The sequence below is a fragment of the Apis florea genome, unplaced genomic scaffold (assembly GCF_048593485.1).
Source record: "Apis florea isolate Af1SG1 unplaced genomic scaffold, ASM4859348v1 contig_2350_pilon, whole genome shotgun sequence".
Classification (NCBI taxonomy): Eukaryota; Metazoa; Arthropoda; class Insecta; order Hymenoptera; family Apidae; genus Apis; species Apis florea.
In genome coordinates, this window is record NW_028256565.1 from 1,956,940 (window position 1) to 1,975,114 (window position 18,175).

General features: G+C 39.1%; 1 protein-coding gene and 1 long non-coding RNA gene across 11 annotated transcripts in view; one reads left to right on the forward strand and one right to left on the reverse strand.

The window, feature by feature from the left end:
- Positions 1 to 583: 583 nt before the first annotated feature.
- LOC116414875 (uncharacterized) lies at positions 584 to 4,440 on the forward strand. The gene is made up of 4 exons (XR_004225419.2): positions 584 to 999; positions 1,827 to 1,930; positions 2,144 to 2,282; positions 2,592 to 4,440. It is a non-coding gene; the product is annotated as an uncharacterized LOC116414875 (long non-coding RNA).
- LOC100867902 (nephrin) overlaps positions 4,441 to 18,175 on the reverse strand; it is a 102,656-nt gene continuing 88,921 nt past the window's right edge. For 6 of the 10 annotated variants that reach the window (XM_086905040.1, XM_086905041.1, XM_086905042.1 and 3 more), the window contains 7 exons: positions 14,006 to 14,136; positions 8,535 to 8,694; positions 8,024 to 8,374; positions 6,135 to 6,401; positions 5,491 to 5,730; positions 4,858 to 4,970; positions 4,441 to 4,776 (listed from right to left, as the gene is read on the reverse strand). In XM_086905040.1, the coding sequence (XP_086761166.1) occupies positions 4,696 to 4,776; positions 4,858 to 4,970; positions 5,491 to 5,730; positions 6,135 to 6,401; positions 8,024 to 8,374; positions 8,535 to 8,694; positions 14,006 to 14,136 (1,343 nt within the window). In that variant the 3' untranslated portion in view covers positions 4,441 to 4,695. Of the gene's footprint in view, positions 4,777 to 4,857; positions 4,971 to 5,490; positions 5,731 to 6,130; positions 6,402 to 8,023; positions 8,375 to 8,534; positions 8,695 to 14,005; positions 14,137 to 18,175 lie in introns of all 10 variants that reach the window. The other 4 variants (XM_086905044.1, XM_086905043.1, XR_015291221.1 and 1 more) reach the window with 3 other exon arrangements.

Sequence of the window (18,175 nt, forward strand, 5' to 3'; positions counted from 1 at the left end):
AAAGCTAGAATAAAATAAAATAAGAATTGAAAACTAATACAATCTCTTGAATGTTTTCAGAAACATAGAACGATTTTTTAAACACATCTAACATCTTGAATTTTCAAAAGATGACGTTAAAGGCGTTTTTTTTATTCTATTTCTACTTTTTTATTATTTGTTTTTGTTGTTTATATTTATTTTACCAAATTCATTTGTTTTGAAGAAATAGTGTTTATATTTAATTAATTTTATTGTTTCTTTTGTTTAATCTATTGATTAAAAATCTTAACAAAATCCATTTGATTCAATTTTTATATATAAATATTTACATATTTATTTTTACATATTTATATGCAATACACAAATATTCAATATATATATATATATATTTAAATTCTTATATGTCACATAAATTAATAAATTAATAAATAAATTATAAATTTATTCGTTATATTAAATTATTAAATTAATATATCGTTATATTAAATTATAATTAATAAATTGTATAACTTTCCGAAGAATTATAAATAGCGATATGTGCTGTGTCGATGCGCGTGACTTTGCGCACCGAGTTACGCGCATTACGGTGGGGAGAAACACTAGTTACGCTTCAACCGCCATACCATAAACATGTGCCGGAGCGTACTCGACTTCGTATATAATTTATATTCGTTCGATATAATTATATATAATTTAAAAATATGCACAAATATTAAATTTGAAATACGTTTTATGTTATATCCGCGAGTGTTTAAAATATATATGTTTTATTCGTGAATGTTTTAAGTACGTTTATTTGCGTAGTGATATAGTAACAGTTTCGCGCGCTTTTTTGCATTTGTTTATAGTCTACACGTTTATTTACGAATGTTCAGTTTACACATTTATTCGTAAATTATTCGTATATATAATTCGTTTATTATATATATCATTTTATTTGTGAATGCTGGTATGTTTCATCATTAGACAAAAAGTTAGCAAATGGACGATACAATGTTCTACAAAGTTCTTCGCAAAGTAAGTCGCATGTTTATTATTTTTTGAATATTAATATTTTTAAATGTTGAGTTTATTTATTATTAAGTGTATTTATTCATTAAGTATATAATAAACGTAATAATTAGATCTCATATTTATCTATTATTTTTGTGATAGATTTTCGATATTTGTACGATTTTTTCGATTATGCTCAATATGTTTCGATTTGTTAAACTTGACGTTCTTCCTCTTATTCTGTCTCTTCTCGCTCCTTGCAATTTGTAATTCGATAATCGAAATCGTGGCCGAGACGTCATTTTTTTTGAGATACGTAATTTTTATTTATATTATACTTTATTATATAGTATTTACTTCAACAATTATATTTTTTTGTTTGTACATTAGCAGGAATTGAATTGAAATTTCTTATTTTAATTAGAAATTTTTTGATGGCGATTTTTTTTCATTATTCATTTATTAAACTTACGGTAATTCATATTATATTTTCTTAAGATGAATTTTGTGTTCGATTATTTTAATTTAATCGATTGATTAATTTTTTTCTTTTTTGAAGGAAGGAAAAATTCAATATAGTTATGAAAAACAATAAAGTTTGATTTGAAATATGAAATCATGTAATGTTAGCCAATCAGAAAGCTGCTAAGATTCAGTTTCAAAATGAATCAGTGCGCGTCATTATGCGCATGGCATCAGTCTACAATTGAAAATCATAGTGACAGGTTTCGTTTGATCGAGTTAATGAAATTTTTATCGTGTTGTAGTTATTAAATCATTACCAACCCTTATTTTGTCAATATGTGTTTGTTTAACCATTATTATACCAGAATTTAACATCTTTTTTATAGATTATTATTTGATTAGAGTTTTGAAGATGGAATGTCGTTGAAAGTGTAATATTTTTTGCACATACCATGCAATTAAGAGATAATCCGACTTTCATGCGAATGTGGTAAGATTTTATTTATTTTAAGAATATATTAATTAATAAAGTTTTTTTATCTTTTTATTCATAGAAAAATGAAATATATGTATATTTTTGTATATTTTTAAATGCATATTTTATATTTAATTTATATTCATATATTCATATTATTTTTATATTTGTTTTGATTTTATGCTTAAAATTCCAATATGGAAAATTTCTTATAATTCAATCTTTCAGGAAATTGACATCTTACTCGATGTGTTTTGATTTATCGAATCGTCGATTTATCGAACCCCCCTTTCTAACTTATAATTCGATGTATCGAAATTGCGGGATGCCATTTTATTACTGAAAATCATAAGACACTTCGTTTCTGGTACGTAATATCTATATATATTGCATAATATTTATTTTACAAATATTTTTTTATATTTTCAAGTTTCTATTTCATTAATTTGTTCGATTATTTATTGAATATTATTATAATTCATAATTTTTTGTAAAATAATTTATTTTCTTTTTTGTTTATATAATTAAACATTAGAATTATCACTAATTCATATTATAAGTTTTTAAAATAGGATTTGAAATTAGATTGTTATTATTATTTTAATAAAATTAATTTAATATACATTTATTATATATTTTATACATATTTAATTATATTTAATTATCTTTTGCGCAGATAAATAACTTGATTGGTAGAAATTACTTTAGGTAGGAAAAGTATTTCCAATATGGACGTCATGATGTCATTTTATACAATTATATGAAAAAAGAGGTAAAATTTAAATTTCTATATTGAAGAAAAATGTAAGTATTTACTTTTGTATTTTTCCTTTTAGTTCTTTAGTTTAACGTACTAGTTATGTATTATATATACGTAATTTTTATATAATTTATAATTATTGTATTAATTATTGAAAATATTAAGATGAAAATTTGTTTCAAAAATTTTATAGCAAAAATATGAGATCAAATCAATCAAAGTAAAAAAGTAAACTCTTGTAAAATCTTATATATTGACTTTTTGACCTTATCTTGACTATTTCATTTTTCAATAGTATAATAATAAAATCGATTTTATTGTTAAAAAAAACTTAAATATTCGATAATTCTTTTTTAATTATTTAACTCTGATCTTTTTGAAAAATGTATGCATTACATATATTTGATGCATATACTTAGATTGTAAAATGATAGATGGCATTATATGAAATTATAATGATTGAGATCGATAATGCAAATTTCCGAAAGATGTCACGTGTACTCTATTTCTCATTGAGTGAAATCGTTGGTTATTTAGAATCGATATTTCAGAACATGAAGTAGAGACTACAAGTGACATCTTGCGGCAGAGCTCGATATCACTCTAGTGTTCTGAAATATCGACGGCAATAAAAATCGGTTTCTTATGCCCTCTAGTATATCATATTCATCGTACAAAATATCTAATTTTGTTTTTTATTTATTTCTTTAATTACTTCTCTTACAATGTGAACAAAACTTTTATTACAAAAGTAATTTCATTTAATAAAATTTAGAATAATTAAACTTTAAATTCAATCTAAAGTCTAAAATATATAAATAATGGAAAAATAATAATATAACTTTTGTAATAAATTATTAGAATTTATTGTATTTTATTATTACATCATCATATTTATTTTGACAAAGGTAGATATATGTAGTATAGGTTTTTATTATTTTTTATCGATAATAAAATCGAGAACAAAAAATTATTATTTCATCGTACATATAACAAAAGTAGAAAAAAATAATTTTTTTGATTTGGATATATCAAATTATTTCTTTATTTCAAAGATCATTTCATCGTTTAATAATAAACTTTGCATTACTTTTTTAAGGAAAATAATTTGTATAAATATATACCATTTATTTTTCATGAAATTATATGCACGATCGAAGAGATTTCTGCGAGTGGGTCAAGTCCGATACGAATTTAGTGGTGATAAAAGGCATCAAGATTGCAGTCTAAAACAAAAGAAACATATATAAAAGAAGATTCTCATTAAGTGTCTGAGATCTTCGCGTCTTGAAACAAAGATTATCTGGGAACGAGGCCACGATAAATCGCGTCCTTTCCTTGACCCGGATTTCAACAGCAACCGAGCAGAGTTTATGCGATCACCTTTTGGTCTGTTTCGAAGATATATATCGTATGTTCCCCCAAGCTTTGTTCCCGACTACTATACGAGATAGCGCTATTTCCTTTTTTACCAACTGCATTTAACGTCCATAGATGCATTAAATCTCTCGTAGAAGTAGTCCAAATCCTCTCGATCCCAATTTGGAGAAAAGCTTGGAATTACTCTCTCCGTTATTATAACTTAGACGATATTTTACCTAATCCATATTTTTTTTTTTTTTTTTTTGCTACTGAAAAGAAAAGAAAAAGTAGAAAAATATAGGGAAGAAAATTTGGATCGTTGGAAAATTGAATGATCAATGGTTTTCATACCAAGATCAGGTATTATATATCGAATAAAGGAAAATCTCATGATACAAACGCATAACACGAATCGATGTGTTTTATTTATATACAATATTTACAAAGGCGTATTGTTATCGACTTGCTAAATAATATCTTCGTACGCTTGAACGTGTACAATATTGCATAAGCAAATGGCTTTAAGTCTTTTTTTGATTTTCACGGTGTTGCGTTGGAACACAACTCTATGGAGCGTATATGCAAATCCTCGACTTCCTCTTCCGTCCCCCGCAACACCGCTCTCCCTCTACCTCCCCCTCCTCCCTCTTCTCGATTCTTAAATGCAGCTTTCCTGAATCACGGAACTTCGAATTACCGTTTCCGAATATCGATGCGGCCTCTGGAGACTGTAAAATGTCTGCAAACAAAATTATTCGCCTCCTTGAGAGGGGAAATTCGTCCTTGGAAATCAAAGGCAAACAAAAGATGTGATTCTCACGTTTGGCGATGCTCGAGGATAATCCGACTCTTCTACGACGTTATGAGCCATTTCCCGCCCTTCGAGTTGACGCGGCCTTCGTGGTAAGGAACCGTAATGTAAAAGCTTCCTATCTGGAAAAAATTTCGTTCTAGCGTATCGTACCTTATATTTCTATCTCTCTCTCGAGAAGAAGAAGAAGAAGAATTTTTGAAATTCGAACGAATGCATCCGCAACAACCTACGATTGTTCGCGTAGATTTATCCGAATCGATGCACTTTAAATACATCAAAACAAATCGATGCAAGGCACGCATCTCTCGCGAGCAATTTCCTTGAAAGTATCGTTAACCACGATCGCGGTTTAGAACGGGATCCGATATATTTGCGATTCTCGTTTAAACCAAGCACTTTCATCAGATTGAGTAGAAATTTACCAGATGAGATACCGGGTTATTTTTCGACGATGCTGTTGAACGTGAAATAAAAAAAAAAAATAAATAAAAATAAAAAGAAGAGGAAGAAAAGAGAAGAAAGACTCCTCGTAGTCTTCTTCCGTTCGAATTCACCTTTGTTCAACAGTGTTGCAACAGTGTGAAACGTGAGAAACGTGATTTAACACGCTCGAATTCGAAACGTGATGCGACGACTCACCTGTGAGGTGATTGGTCAAGGCCGTGGTCGGTATGAGGTCAGGATTCCCGTCTTCTTCCTCACCCTTGCCGGCGAATGTCGCGATGCTCGGCTGTTGGGGCGGCTTCGGTTTCGCCGGTGTTGCCGCGTGCTTCCTCCAAAGTGCCATCAATACACCGGTCACGATCAGTCCTAATCCAGTCGCTGTTCCGCCCAGCCCGATCAGGATCGGCGACATGTCCACCGAAGATGCCGATTCCCCTGCAAAACCAATGCGTCCCAAGCGCCCCCCCCACCGAATAAAAAACCAAAATTCTTTCCAACTGTCGATAACTACGAGCTACTAATCTCCTCTCGAAACGCGATTCTGCATTAGCATCGCGCGATATAAGCGAAATAAATTAACTTTCCTTCGTTTCTCTTTCCTCTCCATCGATTCGAAATTTCCACTCGGGAGTTTTTACGTAAACGGTACGTTAGGAAAGAAACTCGGGAGGAGAGGGGAGAGGCGTATTCCGATTGGCGGAACGAACGATAGGCGAGAAAGCGAGAGAGGTATTCATCTATGAGGAGTCGCGTGTTTTGAAGAGGGCGCGCGTGTGAGCCGTGTTGCGTTTCTGCGGTCTTTGCACGATTCAACTCGCATCAGAGTTATACTTACGCACCGGTGAACTTGGCCACTCCTTTTAACGCCTCCCCTTCCATGATAACCGGATCGCTGGATCCCTTCACGTTGACCGCGTAGAGGGCGACCGTCATCGGTTTGCGAAGCTCCAACTCCCAATACGGGTTCGACGATTCCAACCGTTGCTTGTCCACGATCGCGACGAATTTTTGCGGCAAACCGCCGTCGTATCCCTCCACGCACGATATCCGGATCCAGGAGCCGGTCTGATTGTACGCCGTGCAATTCTGCAACGGGTACGGCCTGCCTGCGAGCGAAACACCATTTCAGATGGCCATTTCAAAATTCATTTAAAATAATCAATCGTAATACGAAAAAAATATCAGCATATTTACTTTCATCGAGCCATTTCATCGCTCTATCCAGTACAAATTTAAAATGCTTAATTAACTCGTTATTGAACTTTTTTTTTATCGTTTTTATGTCTAGAATCCATCCTCCAAAAGTGTCCCACGTTTCGTAATGTAAGTAGGGGAGATTTATTCGATTCGAAAGAACGTGCGTGCCACGTTAAAACCGTGCATTGTTTACCGTGTAAAATTTTATTCGAAGGAAGGGGGAGGAGGAGTGGAAAGAGAAAAACTGATACAGAGTGTCGTGCCGCTTCGCTGATTCGCGCAACTTCATTTTATTTCGAAACGAAAATTGCAACGTGATGCTGCTCCATCCATTCCCGCGGCCAATGAAATTATGTTCCACGGTCGTCATTATCGACGATGGTATTGCGTTAACGAGATCACTTGTATGCAAATAGAGGTCTGAAAAAGCTCTCTCTCTCTCTCTCTCTCTCGAGCGTAAGCAAGCATCGAACAAACGCGGTCGCTCGTGGTGCGAAGTTCTTTTTTACTTATTTTTTTTTCCTTTTTTTTTTTATTTTTTTATTTATTTTTTTTTTCTCCCTCCTCCTCGGTGTAACGCGTACCAGAAATAATCCTTTGCAGTAGCAAACGTAAATTAGTGTTACCTGCGATAAAACGCATCTCTCTTTTCAAAATTCTTTCTTTTTTTTCTCCCCCTCCCCCTCCATTCACACGTGCTCGCTCTTCACGTTTCCTCGCGTCGCTCGATCGCAAATTATCCCGACAATTCATTATTATACACTCAAAACGTTGCCTTTTACGCGCGTGTCAAAGGAGTTTCTAACGAGTCTAACGGAGTGAGAGAGAGAAAGAGAGAGAGAGAGAGCAAAATAGAATAAATTGCTCGATTTTCGATTTACCGCATCGATGGCAAACGATTAACGATTTAATTATTCGCGAACGCAGGAGGCTGGTGGCGTGAAAAATTGCTCTCTGATAATTACCCACTGCATAAGGAATACAATTGCTATCCTCCTCTCCTCTTGAAAATTATGCGTCCAATTATCGAGAAAAAAAAAAAAAAAAAAAAACAGCGCGAGCGAAACAATCCGAATCGTTGAGAAATTATCGAATACCGTCCACCGTCGAGTATCTTACTCGAATTTTATCTTTTTTTTTTTTTTTTTTTTTTTTTTCCCCATGCCATACCAATTTCGTACCAGTTTTTCCATTAGCCGCGATACAAACCGTGAATTAATTTCACGGATTTCATTTTCGGAATAATTCCCCCCCTCCCCTCCAATCCGAGCGTGGCTAGGTTTCTATCGGTTTCATCGGTTTTCGGGCAAGCGTTCGGTTTTCCATCGTCGTAGTCCATTCGAATATATCGGTATTACGTATATACATATGTGTGTGTGTGTGTGTGTGTGTGTGTGTGTGTGTGTATACAAGGCACGACACACCGCAAACGAGCATATTCAATTAGGGAAATTGTCGGCGGGACGCGTGCTACGATAATAATAACGAGGCAAATTCTGTGTAGGGAGCGAGGAAATGGTAAACGACGAACCTGCCGCGATCACTTGGTAGAGGCAGGGTTGTTTCGAGGGGCCGACAGCGTTACTCGCCCAGCAGCCCAACGTCCCGTAATCCATGTCGGACGAGGGAGTGTAATTGAGCTTGCTCGAGGTGCCCTCGTTCGTGTATTTGGCGGACGGAATGTCGGCAAGGTCACCGCTGCTGTTGAAAGTCCAATGGAAAGTGACCGTGGTCGGGTTGGCCTCCACCTCGCAAACCAGACCGATCGTCTCGTGCTTCAACGCGCCGTGCACCTCCTCGGGCACGTTCAACGGTGGTGGCGTCGCGTTTTGATACCTCCATCCTCCGGCCGAGTTTAAAACGTGCTTGCAAACAGGAGCGACTGTTTTTTTTTTGCACACAGCGAAACACACAGCGTCTTTAGATTCTCGACTTTCGATCGTCGTTGATATAAAAAAAAAAAAAAAATAGAAAGTATCGTTTTTTTGTTTTTTTTTTTTTCTCTCTCTCTGTTTTCTACAACAATAACATAATATACTCACACATAACCTCGAGGTCCACTACGTTGGAACTGGCGCGACCCTCGACATTGACGGCCGTGCAGCTGTATCTTCCAGCGGATTCTCGAGTTATACTTTGAAGAACCAGAGAGTGGTCCGAGAGCACTATGCCTGCGGTCACGTTGTAATGGAGCTCTTCTTCCTGAATAAACAAAACGGGAAAAAATGTCCTAACCGTCGAAAGAATTGTCGTACGCCTGGGAATTCGCCTCGATAGTTCCAGTTTTCTCCGCGCGTTGCGCAAATCTTTCGGCGATGTTGCGAGCGAGGGGAGCGGAAGGAAGGAATGGACGGAGGAGTGGGAGAAAGTGGAAGGGGGCGCGGCGGACGTTTATGCTTCCACGCCTCGTGTCACATACCTACATAGTTAACCTCTCTCTTCCATCGCCGCTACGTTTACCGGGGGAAAAGTTGGAAGCTGGAAGCTGGACGGCGAAGCTTGGAAAAGTTGGGACGTGTTTGCCGCATTCTCTGGTTTCTATCCGACCATAAAACCTCCTCTCCGTGCACGAGCAAGATTCAAAATATATATTTCGCGAGCAAAAACACGAATCGAAAACTCTCGGCGTCGAAACTTTTGGCCAACGGGAGAGAAACTCTTCGAGCGCCAAGAGAGAATCCTATCCTGTGCGATAATTTCCATCCGCGATCGGATTTGCGATCTTTGTCTCGCGAGATTTTTCTCTCCTCGTTTCCTTTTCGTCGTGGATTTAGAAAGGAGAGGAGAGAATCTTTCGCGAACGATAGAGAGAGAAAGGGAACAAAATTTATCTTCGCGTGTCTTACGGTTTTTTCGACCGCGGTTAAACATCACCGATAAAATGTGGCTCCCCGTTTACTGGATCCTCGCTCGCTTCGTTCGTTTCGGACGAAAAGGGAATTTACAATGCACGCTAAGTACTCGAGCGTTACTCTCTGTAGTCCTTTTCCTTTCGTCTCGCTTCGTTATTTCGCGTATATATATGTACATACACGTTTACGCTTTTGCTATTACATTCGTTTCTCGCCACTGGTTTACTATTCGTTCTCCTACGAATTCTTCAAATCTCTTCGTTTATACGCGCGTACACACGCATAACGTCAAAGCGTATCACGCACGCAGAACGTGCGAGAAACCGTAGATGGATGCGTATTTCGGGAATTCGATTATTTCTGAATGCTCTACACGTTATTCGTGCGAATGTGACACGGTGACAAGTAGATTAAACGCTTCGAAATCGTCTCTCGTGCCGTACAAATTTATCATTGAATCATCGTTGAATTATTGGAAAGAGGAAGAACGAACTAACTTCTTTTCGAATTACAGTTTTCACACTTTTGGAAGAAGGAAAGCGACGAAGGATATCGAGATAGTACGAAAAGTGAAAATTCACCTGTGTTTTTATATCGGCACACTCGTTCGTGCGATTTGACTGGAGGGGAGAAAGGACAAGGACAAATTACGTGCCAACCCGTGCTCCATCGAATATCCAGTATTCATAACGTGTTTCCCCTCGTGTTTCCGAAATATCGTAAGATCGATACGGGTAAAGCTGTTGTTCAAGCGAAGAAAACGTATTATACCGATATATCGCGAGATATATCCGTAACAATTGCTCTCCCCGGTCGTGTGCGTTTGTTTCCCCGTTTGTTTTACCACGAGATTTTCATATAAACGTGACTGTATTAGACGTTAAATATATACGCATTCACGTCAGAACGATAATACATATTTCGCGGTAAACAAGGAATATATTCGCCTGCCTGCGTTACAAACGGATGCCAGGAAAGGGGTAGACAAGAGCGATAACTCCTGTTCTTCGTGGAATATCTCGGCATGCGAGCCTTCCGGCCAACTTATTCCTCCGTACCGTATTCTTATACGGATTATGCATAAAGCATAGGCAAAGCTTTCGTCCGTTCTTTGATTCCTTTCGCTGCGATACCTTTGCTAATCTCAAAGAATCTCGCGGATAGGTCTCCATAGGAAAATAGGGACGCAGCGCGGTATACATATAGCATAATAATAGCGATAGTAATACGTCGAACGGAAATGGATAAAGTCGAGGGAGATGGCGCGTATGTATCAACGGATAAAACAGATTTTGAGATACACCGCGTTCGATGAAACGGGAAAATATGCAAATTTAAGAAGATTAATAACGTGGATGGCTCGTAGGAGCGATGTTTAAAATTTATTTTTCATGGATTAAAATAAAAAAAAAATTTCGAAGGCAATCGCAAAAAACGTTGTTACGTTTTCAATTTTAAAAACCTTCCCGATTATATTCGTTTCGTATACGATCATTTCTGCATCGAAAATCTAAAATTAATTCAAAAGCAGGTTCGAATATTCAATCGAGAAATTATATGTACGATCCCGGAGTTGGGTGAATTTAGCGAGGGATATGCATATGTATACCATATATTAACGCCATGTATATGTATATCAACGTTCACTAACTTTATAAAGCAACAAATGCATGCATACACACATACACACATACATATATATATATATGAATCACGGTCACGGTGTTTGCGTTCGACACTTTTGAACACGTTCTACTAAACGTAGTCGAAGCGTTAACCGTGATTTCAAAAAAAAAAAAAAAAAAGAAAAAAACGGGTGGAAAATGAAAGAGGAAAAACAAAAAAAAAAAGTGACGGCGAGTTTTTATCATTACTCTCGCTTTACGATCGACCGGTGAAAAGTCATCGCGCGAAACTGGCACGGCAACGCGCTCGTAATGACGTTTAACGTATACCCGTAATACCGAATACCACGGGCCAACGTGGGGCAGGTAAATCGGTTTGTCGTGATGTTACGCGTCCCATGGATTTAGTTTCAACCACGCGTCACGATCCAAGGGGAGGGAGGGGGAGATTACTCGACGAAGGTTATGTTATACCCGTTTATATATATCTCTTCGTTTCATTCGTCCATATGAATATATCCCCCCTTGTCGGAGAACGACAACGCTTCCTTATCTCATTCCCACGATAAATAAACATTCATTTATCGTGAAAAATACAGAATGGTTTCTTCTCCGGGTATTTTGCCGGCGAGAGAGTGACAAAGTAACAGCAACTCGAAGGAAGGAAGGGCAGGCATTCCAACGGCCTACTATATACTCTAGCATATACTATAGCTATACGGCCACGCGCCGTATTCATACATGGAGAGTCTCGATGCTTGGTGCTCGGGACACGCACGCCGTTAATTGGAACGAGTGTTTTGGTAAACGTTTGGGATTTTCGACGCGGTAAAGGCGGTGCACGGGCCGTTGTCGTTTCGCATCGAATATTCCGGTGAAAAGTTTGAAATTTTGATAACACTTTCGAAAAGGGGGACGTGTCGTTTCGCTCGTTCGGGAAATTTTCATGGCGCGCGGACGTTTTCACGTGAACATTTTTACGGATAGGTAAACCGTTTCTGCCCGGTGATTCGTGGGGCAATTTATCGGTTTGGTTTTCGGACTATGGGCGAGGTGGCGACCGAATGGATGGGAAGTGACAACGCCCGCCTCGTAAATTTACAATAATTTCGACAGAGTGCACACGAATGCGCGCACGGGGTGAAGAGGGGGGGGAGGGAGTGGGAGGGGGAAGATGAGGGGGATAGAGAAACGCTTTCGAGACGCTTTCAAATTATCCTTGCCTCTTCTCGCTACGATTCCTCTCTTTCTCTCCGGGCCAAAACTACTCTTTTTCCCCGCCACTTTTAAACTCTGTTACTTATTCACCGAATTTTTCCCTTACTTTTTCTTCTTCTTCTTCTTCGACCCGGCATTGAATCATATTTCCAAAGGAAAAGACGCCCTATTATTAAAACTTTTTCCCCCTCCCTCCTTCCCTCTGTTATCCAACTTCCCCCCGACTTTCGATTATCCCAGTTCATTCGATCGTAATTCTTACGATTAACGATCGCAAGAATATTAATGGAGAGCCGCGCGGCGTAACGCTTAAATCAAAGGAAGAACGTCGAAGAACGCGGAACTCGTGCGCGATCACGATACATATATTTTATTTAGAGTATAGAAAAATTTCCAATAAATCATCGAGCGGAAAAAGACATATCGTAACGATTCGAAATAAAAAAATTTCCTTCTTCTTTGCGATTCCGATGATAAAAAAAAAAAAGAAAGAAATTCCAATCACCTCTTTTAATCGAACGAGACAGGGAACTCGCGACACCAAGATATCCCTTTATTTTTTTAACGACGAAACTTGGAAAACGAGGGAAGGAGAACGACTCGAGGAAGTGTTTCGCGTGCTTCGATCAAGGATTAAGCCGGATTGGATTGGAATCCTTAACGTTTTTCCTGTTCGTCAGAGGTTCGTTCTCTCGATGTTCGAATCACCGGCGTGGTCGCTCGAAACACCGTCGTCAGAAGGGAGTAGAGAGGGGGTTTTAGCGCGACGATGCTTCCCGGATTCGTCGACCTCTTGGGAAAGCTTCCGAGCCCGGAAAATGATGGAAGGCATAATCCACGTTAAGAGGCTTAACTCGACGATCCTCGAGTGACCGGAGATAACGGCCGAGCTTTCGAGCAGGTGTGCGAGCCGCGGAGTTTTTTCGCGATATTTTTCGCGAGCCAAGACGAGAAGAAACGGCCTGCCAACCGCCCCCCCCCCCTCCGGCTTCTTGCGGTTTTGTTGTTGACACCGCGTCACGCGGAATTTACGTCCCCTGGGTTAGTTTACGCTAAGCAAACCAGAAGCAACGTATATTAGACGTTACTTCTATATTCGAAAGCTAAGGGGTTTTTTTTTCTTTCTTCGTTCTCTCTCTCTCTCTACGAAAAGTGACGCGAGTAGAAATTCTTTTTTTGGAAAATTTTTCCTGCGTATTTTCGAACACCGATAATTCTGCACGTCAAAATTTAGCCCGAATTACTCGAAAAATATCTCGCGTTTCACATCTCATCCCGCTCGATATTCGTTGAATTATTATTCTCCCGCGTAATCCGTTTATACGTTTTTTTTTTTTTTTCATTATTTTTAATACAATTCGTGAAAAAAAAAAAAAGGAACGATAAAAATTGACAGTTTTTCGCGAAATGAGAATTCAATCTCGTACGAGATTATTTAACTCATTTCGGCGAAACGTGGCTTCGCCTTAATTTTCAACTTTGTTACGCGAGGAAATTATCGCATCGCTTTTCCATCTTCTTTTTTACAGGGGAGCGCCTGTGTATAAAAAGAGAACAGGACGAGCACGCCCGTTTAATTTCACGTCCGTTTCGATTCATCGAGAAGCTTTTATTTTTCACCGCGCTTCTTTCTCTCTTTCTTTTTCCACCGACATGCCACGGTACTCGCGTCAGAGTACATCCAGGATGGATCTGCCAGATTCGTTCTCTCCCTCCCTCTCTCGAGTATTTTCGTAATTTTTATCCTTCTCCCTCGATGAGAGGAAAACGCGGGTGAGAAAAGTGAGAGAGGAAAAAAGAAAGAAAGAAAAGCAATACCTCGTGAAACCATGTCAATCTGTAAGCCCTAGGATTCGCCCTAACGTTGCACTCGAAGTAAACGTCGTCCCCTTCCTTGATGTTCTTTGGATTCAACGATGTGCCCATTTTCAGAGTGACGACAGGAACAACTAAAAAAAAGTAAAAAAATAACGTTAGAACGGAGAGAATTAGTTAGATGGTCTCTCTTCTTATTTATTATTACGAATCGAAAACTCGTCACGAGGTCACGTGTGTATTATATATATATATATATGCAATAATAATATTCAGGCATTAGCGAGGCTCGTTTAATGAAATTTGCATTTTCCAAGTGAACATCGCGTCGAAACGCGAATCGAAACGCGAAACTACCGTGTAGTTAATAACATTACATTCGAATTAACGAGAAATACTTTATCCGAAAATCGTTAATATCGAATCCCCCGAGCGATCGAATCGCGAAATTGCGTAAAAGGAAAATCTCCGATACATCGTTTTTCGCTCCTCGTATGCGGGAATTATTCGTACGAAATTAATCATAATAATGAGGAAGAAAGATTCAACAATGGCCTTCGATTTCGAATCGAAGAAAGAACGGATCAAATAATTTTCTATTTTCGTTCCAAGAGCCTCGTCCTGTCCTTCAACACGTTTTGTCCTCGCGAAGTGATATTTGATCCGCGAACGGCGGTTGAGGAGAGGAAGCGGAGGAGGAGGAAGCGTGTAACGGTAAGCGTGTAAGAGGGGGAAGGCTCTCGACGCGTCGCGCGAATTGGCTTTCGCGATGTATAAACGCGCGCATGCATCAAGGCACAATACGCGCTTTTCAGTGTCACGGGTTCGGTAGCACGTGCCAGTAGTCGCGTATAATTCGTAGCGTAGCACGCGCGTTAATCTCACGCCTATATCACGAAATCTCTCTTGTTCCGTGTCTTCACATTTCTCCGGAGAGAGTGGAGGAGGAATCCTTCGTTTCACCTATTATTTAACGAGTGCATCCATTTATCTTACGGTTACGTTTAACGAGCTGTCGCCCTCCTACATATAACGCGAAACGCGTTAACGTCGTTAACGTCGCTTTGTTCCACGATCCCTTTCGCTTAGCCATTTAAGATGTCTCGCTTATCTTATCTTTGGACCATTCGTCGTTAGACAACAATTTCAAACGCGTTGAAATATCGTGGCGAGGTGGATTATAAAATTATAAAATTGTAATCATCGGTGAAGTTCAACGGAAGGCAGACGGGATGGAAGTTTGTTATACACGTGTGTTTAATTTTCGCGAACATTTCTTGGACGAACAGTGCGAACAAGGAAACTACTCCTCATTTAAACAGGGTTCGTTTAAACGAGCAAAAAATGAATTCTACGAGGACGACCCCACCGTCCCTTAATATAACACGCGCAATTAGAGAACAAACGAGGAGAATCGCGCGTCTGTTTTTTCGAATGTTTGCGACTCGACTCGTCGGCCCAAACATTTGGTTTTCGCCAAACTTGACCGTTTCGAATTTTTATACCGCGGTGGTATTATGAAAGGAGGCGATAATAATTTTTCGACGTAGCAACCACTTCGTCTTTGATAGCCTCGATGCCAATGGTCTCGTCGATATCGTTGGATTTTATCGATTGGATATCGAATCGGGCGAATGACCGTCTTGGCACTCGAAATGCAGTCATCACTCGTCTTAACACTCCCGCAGAGCTCCCCCTCTATTCGATCCGTCGGGCTGGTGCCAAGCGAAAGGTAGATAAGATAAGAGAGAAAAGAGGATATTTAACACGAATCGTTCCACGAATTCGATCGAACGAATAAATATATGATATAATAACAAATAAATGTACGAGTATTTCGAAGAATAATGCAATTATATGGATCGTAGACGGATCGGTAACAACGGAATGAAACGAGACGAAATCGTGAACGGATCCAAAGTTTCGATGATGGGGTATATGTGGCAAGTTGCAATATACGCGGCTGACACAGTTTCGTTCCCTTAACTTTCCCGAACATAAACAACGGGCCAAGTGTCATCGAGAGAGAGAGAGAGGGTCTCGAAGATTGGACAGAGAGAAGTTTCGAATCGGTTTGACGCGATACGAATCTTCCATGGATAAAGTTTCGCGGTTATTATAATTGTTCTTGTTGTTGACACGTATGAAAGTTCAGATTTTCTCCCTTTTCTCCTTTGCCACGGTTCCGCACTCGTTATAATTGTTCTTCTTCTTGTCGTTGTTGTTGTTCACGCTACGTGAAACAGACACGCAACTTTGGATTTTCTATTCTCCCCTCTTTTTCTTTCTTTCTTTCTTTTTTTTTTTCTCTCCTTTGTCGCGAAAAATACGTCGTGGGTCGAGTGGAGAAACGTACCAGGCTTCCACGCTGGTACCACGTCATAACCGTGATGGGGACGAGAGAGGGAAAGAAGAAGATAGAAAAGAAAAAAAAAAGGGGGACGCAGCAAGCACGGATAGGCTTGGTTGGAACAATCGGTCTGCACGAGGGGCCACTTCGCGATATGAATTCTGCAGCGTGTGCCGATGAATCTGTTCGATATAGCCGCCCGGAATATCCTCCTCTCCTCTCCTCTCTCCATCCATGGACGGTGAATCCGATTGATATCTCGGTCTTGGTGCCGCTTTGTGAGATTTTTCGGGGATCTCGGCTCGATGGAACACGCGTTATCCGATCGGGGATGGTGGATACGTGCCTCTCCTTGAAACTGGGCTACGTGTCCCGCAGATCCTATGGACTTGCCTTCCGATCCGTCGTTGGAAACCGGTCAAAAAATCGGCAGCGGAAAAATCGAAAGTGTTCCATTTTATCAAAATTGTAGCGTCGAGATTGAATAGTTCTGGGCACGATATTTCTTTGGCAAAGCCAAATCTCGAGGAAGTTGGAAATCGGTCAAAAAATCGGCAGCGGAAAAATTGACAGTGAGTTCCATCGGTAAGGAAGAGTCATTTGGGGTTTTTTTTTTTTTTTTTTTTAATCAAAATTGTAATCAATCGTATCGATTGAACAGGTCTGAGCCCGATATCGAATTTCTTTCTTTGGCAAAGCCTTAACAACGAGACGATCTCGAGGAAGCGGAGATCGTTGGAAATCGGTGGAAAGATTAGGGGAAAAATTGAAAATGTTGCATCGGTAGGGAAGAATAATTTTTCGTTAAAACGTGCCACAATTTTTTTTCTTTTTAATCAAAATTGTCACGTCGTATCGAGGACCGGATTGAATAGGTCTGATATCGAATTTCTTTCTTTGGCAAAGCCTTAACAACGAGACGAAACGAATCTCTCCGAAGGGATGTTTCAATGGTTTCTGGAATCGGATCATTCTTGTCCACGGAAAGATTAAGCGTCCGCCGAACGAAAGAATCGGATAGTATTGGCAAGATACGATATCTCGTGTTCGTTAATTCGAACGTTCGATTAAAATTCCTTGTATACGCATCAGAACAAAAAGAAAAAAAAAAAAAGAAGGAGAAAAAAGGTTTAAAGAAGATACTCGTGTAAGCCGGGATTTTAAAGCAATGTTTTAACGACTCGTGCCGCGCTTCATTAAGGAACGGCGTCATATAAAAAGCGACGGTAACGCACAAACACGTTGTCCCTTAATTGAGATCGTCTCTCCCGCGACTCTTGGTCGTCCTCGTCGTTGCTCGTAAATTCGAGAAAGATTGCACCGCGCAACTTCTTCCGTTCGTTTTTTCTTTTTTTTTTTTTTTTTGTCTCGATCAAAATATTTGTCCCGACGTTGTTGCAAACGAAGAAGTTCAGCACGCATCGTATCGCGTTGATTAAACCAGCGCGCTACTTTTTTCCACGCGACGAAAATGGCGACGCTCGTTACGGGCCATCAGTCATCCACTTGGCTGCAACATTTTGCCTCGAATTAATCTCTTTCCTCCAGCATCGTATATCCAATTTATCCGCGAATTAGGTAGGCAAGATATGGATCTTGAAAGAGATCTCGAAGATGTTGGAATCGATTTAGAGTCGTCTTGCGTTTTCTTTGTCTCGCGTTCGATTTCGAAATATCGAAATTAGGAGAACGATCGCGCGTGTACTCGATTGAGAGAAAGCGATAAAACATCGGTGTTTCCGGCAACGATGAATTTTAATTAAACCTTGACTCTCTCTCTCTCCGTTAATGTCCGCCGATATCGTGAAATTGACAGAGGCGGA